Source organism: Artemia sp. Qi Xiang Cuo, chromosome 7 (assembly GCF_049724085.1).
Source record: "Artemia sp. Qi Xiang Cuo chromosome 7, ASM4972408v1, whole genome shotgun sequence".
In the NCBI taxonomy this organism is placed as follows: domain Eukaryota; kingdom Metazoa; phylum Arthropoda; class Branchiopoda; order Anostraca; family Artemiidae; genus Artemia; species Artemia sp. Qi Xiang Cuo.
Window position 1 is genome coordinate 15,158,892 of NC_142800.1, and position 5,446 is coordinate 15,164,337.

At 35.9% G+C, this 5,446-nt stretch overlaps 1 protein-coding gene across 2 annotated transcripts in view; it reads left to right on the plus strand.

The window, feature by feature from the left end:
• Positions 1 to 3,854, plus strand: part of LOC148949995 (homeobox protein six1a-like) — a 69,760-nt gene extending 65,906 nt beyond the window's left edge. For both annotated transcript variants that reach the window (XM_089092059.1, XM_089092060.1), the window contains exon 6: positions 471 to 3,854. In XM_089092059.1, the coding sequence (XP_088948185.1) occupies positions 471 to 744 (274 nt within the window). In that variant the 3' untranslated portion in view covers positions 745 to 3,854. The remainder of the gene's footprint in view (positions 1 to 470) is intronic.
• Positions 3,855 to 5,446: the final 1,592 nt, after the last annotated feature.

Below are 5,446 nucleotides of genomic sequence, written 5' to 3' on the forward strand. Positions count from 1 at the left end.
CCCTCAACCCCCTAATGCGCAAATATATAGCCCAAATTTGTTTATAAACTATTATATATTCATCACAGTTTATTTTATTTCATTAGTATTAACGAAACTTGACTTATTAGAAAGGCCCATATAATGCGTAAATACCGGTTCTCTTTACCTGCAGTCAGATTTTCCTTACCTGCAATTGTCCCACCCAGACTTCGGCTTGCCCCCCCCCCCCCCCGACCCCCGCTGAAATGTATTTTCTTCAAAAATCTTGTCAAAACTAAGACAAGCCTGCATAATTCAAGCATCCGCAGAAACGGGTCAGTTTTCTTTAGTATATCTTTACCTTTATGGTATTATAGGGCTCATTTGTCACGTCAACCTGAGTGTAATAGTTATTGGACCTTTCAACCTGCAGTCAGGACAGACAATTGTAGATATACAAAAAAACAGAAGGTGTAGAAACACTGACAATAACTGTAACAATTTTGCAGGCCCCCAGGATCTAAGGATGACGGTGGAGTAAGTGGAATAGACTCTGGCAGTGAAAGTTTAGATGGAGATCCGACCAGAGGATTAGATACTCCGTCTCCTGTCCCTCAGCTAACGCAGCAAATGACAGAACCACCGTCCCAAGGTGCTGCTAGTATCTATGGTGATCTCATTAAAACTGAAGCAGCTGCATACCATATGCATTTAGCGACCTCAGGACTTGTGCATAGCAGCAACGATATTCAGCAACTTTTGCATGACTATCACAATTTGTGAATAATTTTAGTGATATTCTAAAGCAATATGAAGTGTTTTGGTTAAGCATACTGAAACCAAGATTGAGGAAACCTCATGGTTTCTGATCAGGATACGCCGGATGTAGATTGCCCAATAATTTGACGATAATTCATCTTGATATTTTTTTTATCCACAGAATTTTTGACAAAAATTTCTTATGGTGGGTTCTTATGTTGATATTCTGATTCAAACCTAAAAACAAAATGCCAATGCTAAGAATAACCTAAGCAAGGGTTTGACCTTGAACGTCATATGACAAAAAACTGGAGGGGTTTCCAACTATTCTAAGGTCAAGGTAGAACCCAAAGGTAATAAGTCTAGATTGACCCTAAACCCAAACCCCTCCTAAAACATCACATAAAAATGCACACTTTCGGGCCATTTTCGGAATAAAACAGATTATTTCATGGCTGAGCCCCCGCTCCCGTTTTCTCTGGACGAAATTTCTTGATCTTTGTCAAATTTAGCTATAAAACTCTATGTGTTTTCGTGCCAAGAACTGAAAAGGTCACAAAACAAGACGTACTTGTCAACTTTTAGCATTGAAAAAAAAAAGAAGCAAAACAAAGCTTAATAACCTAAATCAGGCAGTTCAATATCATTAAATCGTTTTACAAAAAACTAATTGTTGCTTTTTTTTTATTAATGTCTGCCAAATATAAAATCTAATGTCATTTCCTTGCGTATGTTGTTTCTGTTGATTGTGATTAAATTAAAAAAGACATGGTTTTTTTTCTACTAAAAGGAAGAACAAACTCAGGAAAGGTAAAAGTCTTAAAGTTCTTTAAAAATAGCCTCATTCAAATTAAACGGTCCCTGTGTTTCAGGAGTCGTTCTTAAGGAATTGGACCAAAAAGTTGAACTTTATCGTAAAGAGCGAGGGATGAGCAAGGGGCAGTCCCCTCATATACGTTATAAAGTCTGTTTGTTTTAAGTTTTAATGTTGCCCCTTACTTTCGGTCAAAACACTTGCTTTTTTTAATTTAATTTCTGACCTTCTTTCAAATCATGCCAGGAAATCATACCCCCCTTCATGAAACTTTCCTCTTTACAGACAACTATCCCTGGGTGTTAAATCCTCTTCAACCACAGAAACTCCCCCCTCTATATTTCCCAATAATAAATGGTGTAAATAACGGGCAAGTTGCATAACTTAAAGTCCTTTGCCCAGGGGCTGTGGGAGTTATGGCTGTTTCAAAATTTTAATCGGTTGTCTTTGAGGAAAATAAGGCGTAAGTTTCCTTCCAATCTTTTTGTTCAGTTAGAAAGGGCACTAGAACTATTTATTTTTGTTTCAAGGAGCCGTGTCCCGATCCTTTAGGACTATTGGTTCGATAGAGTCACCCCTGGGGAAAAAGCAAAAAACTAAAAAAAAACAAATAAAAACGCATCTGTGTTCCTTGTGGAACTGAAATTCCACATTTTTGTAAATAGGAGCTTGAAATATTTATAGTAGTGTACTCTGATATACCGAATCTGATTATCTTTTGGGGTGTTTTCCCTCTTTTCGAAAATCAGCCAAACTTTCCAGTTTATTATCACGAACTGTTTGATCTTAGGTTTGTTACTTTATTCTTTTAATTACAAAAACACCGTACCGTAAGAAGGATGCACCGTCCCCATAGCTTCAAAAAAAAAATGAAAAAATTGTGAAAAAACTATTTTTCACAATTTTAAGGAACTAACATAATTTTGGACCTTTTTTGTTCCTGTAAGTTCCTTTTTTTCAACTTACCCGAAAGTGCTATGTAATCGGAGCAATACAAGATAATCGAGGATACACAAAAGGCCGTATTCCATTATTGGCTAGTATTGGCTACTGCCTGGGACGTCTCAGGCTTGATAGATCTGCTACCAGTTTTATAGATAGGCTACAGTAACTTTTTACAAAAATTGTTTAGATGGCGAAAATTTTGAGGTACCGAATAATTCACTTAGCTTAAAATAAAAGACAAACCTTGGACTATCAATAGTCTATAAAAAGTTTGCTTGTATGCTTTGATGTTAATAAAATATGCTCCTTAGTATAGCGGCCCTACGAGAATTTAATCGCCAAATGCACCTCTGAAGTCTGAGCAGATATTTATATTTTGAGGCAAATTTGTAACCTTATTTTTAATTAAGTTGTTTTGTCGATTGTGCAAGAAAACTAATTCAATCCCAAGTCCAATTGAATATGCTGTGTAAAGAAATGTGTGATTTTAATTTTTTTTTTCTTTTGACTTCTTTCGCCTTTATCAAGTGCTATTGCACAAAATATTATTCGCAGAAAATTTTCTCATTTATTCTACTATTTTACGAAGTACAAATTAAAGTTTCATAAGTTGAAAGTGACACTAACTTGTTTTTCCCTCTTTTTTAGCTTTAACTTTTTTTAACATTTTCGTATGCTACCAGTGAGGATAACAGTACCAAAATACTCGAAATATTTTGGGCTATTGCATGCTTGTAATATTGTAATACAGGAAAACGTCCTAGGGGTCACTGGCAGATCTAGAGCGAAATATTTGGGGCGAGGGGGGGGGGGTCAATGTGACAAAGGTGCCAATAATTGACCAAATTGACCATTGTTTTTTAAGAGAAAGAAAAAATAACAGAATGAGGGCACCAGAAAAATGTTGGGGTGTCCTCCCCCCTGGATCTGCCCCGGTAGGGATTGCCAGTTTAAGAAATTGTGCATTCCAAATGGGGTGTGCGAGGCGTAGCAAAAGTCTGACATACTTGGCTTGAGTAAGCGTGGCGTGGTGGAAGTTTGTCAAATGCCGTAACAAGTAACGTCCGAGATATGCGGCGGAGAGGGTGCAATCCCTTGGATACATTATTAATAAAAATATTTATGCTGTAAAATATTTATTTACTAGTCGTTGTTTCTATACTTTACAAAGGGATATGTAATGCCTTAAGTTTAAAGTGAATTTGAATATATTGAATAAAATTTGATTTATTGTTATGTAGCTGTTTCGCAAGATGATATATTTTGCATCAAATAAGTTTTGACTCTTAAAGTGTATTAAATATATTAAGTGACTGTGATTTTAGTTAGTAATTGCGTATGTGCGTGTTTCCTTACGATCCAAAGAAAATAAAAGATTAATATTTTATTTGGCATTTATTTATGTGTGCTATTAGGGTTAATTACAATAAAAAATCGAAAAACAAAAATATTGACAAATAAAAGGAAATGGAACTGTAATGACCTATATTTAAGAAATTCTTCTGTCATCTACCGCCTCATAGCAATATGTATTGTAGCCTAATAATAGGTTGCAATAGTAAACCACTAAGAACGTGAAAATAAAAACAGGTTTTGCCTCAGGCAACCATCTTAAATTGATATCTTGATGCAACCTACTGCAAAATACTTGATAACTTCAATTCAAAATCAACAGACTCGGTCGAGTCCGTTGATTTTAAGATGGCTGCCCCTCGGCAACCATCTTAAGTTTATTAATGCCTGACAGGGCTGTAAATTACTATTGGGCAGGGAACAACTGCCCCCAGACCCCAATTTACTCCCCTCCCCTGCTCCAGCTGAAATTGAATTTTTTCAAAATTTTATCAGAACTAAGTTAGGCCTACATAATTCAGCATCCATAGAAACAGATCAGTTTTTTAGTCTGTCTTTACCTTTATGGTACTATATGGGTTCATTTTTCATTTTCACTTGACTTGGGAAAATCAGCTCCACTTTGCCTCCCTTCCCCAGGATTTTGACCAAATTACGTCACCAGTACCTGATATGCGAAAATTCTCTAATATTATTCTTTTGGTTGTTCCAAAATCATAAAATGTTTAGGGCAGTAGGATATTTCCAGCAATGCTGTCACGTTGAATCGTGAAAATAGACATAAGCCAGAGAATTGGCAAAGCTTTCCGTCCATAAAATTCAAACATTAACCATCTGCTGATTCCGAAAGACTACTACCCAGGGTTGCCGCTCGGTGAAAAATAAATCACTAGATTTTAGTTATTTTCTTCAATAATCTAGTGATTTACGTGTTGATTTAGTGATTTTATTTTTGTTTAGGCACTATAAAAAAATCACTAGAAATAGTGATAAATCACTAGGGGTGGCAACCTTGCAACCACCCCATCAAAGGAAAGTTAATCTATTTAAGCTGCTTGGTCCCATAGGTTTTTAGCTTGCTTTTTGATGTTTTTCTTACCCACGTTTTGCTTCTCTAAACTTAAAACCCGCTACTATCAACGACTGCATAAAGATTTGTTTTTCATTGAAAATCCATTTTCAGATCATCTTAATTTTTAAGATAATTATGATTGTATAAGTTTCCACCTAGCAATTCGAAGAATCAGATTTCATTTTTCCTGCGCTCGGTGCTTCAAGAGGTCGATATAGATGCATAAATGCACAAAAAAAAACTATAGACACCTTGGGGTATCGCAAACTTCGTGGGTGTTTTCTTCCATGCCTATTCGAAAGATCTCCTAGGTCCTAGGGTTTCTTGTCAGAACGTTCTCTATTATTTGACATTTCTTTGGAGAATTTACCATTATTGCCAGCTGCATGATGGCTATTCCGAGTCTGAGGTATGGCAAGTATGTTTTTATAATCTCAGAAATGTATTTAAGTAATAAACATATTGATGTCACTCATGGCACCCTCTGTTTCTTTCAATGAAATGAAAAAATGATCAAGTGCCTTCATGGTGATTTGCTTAAA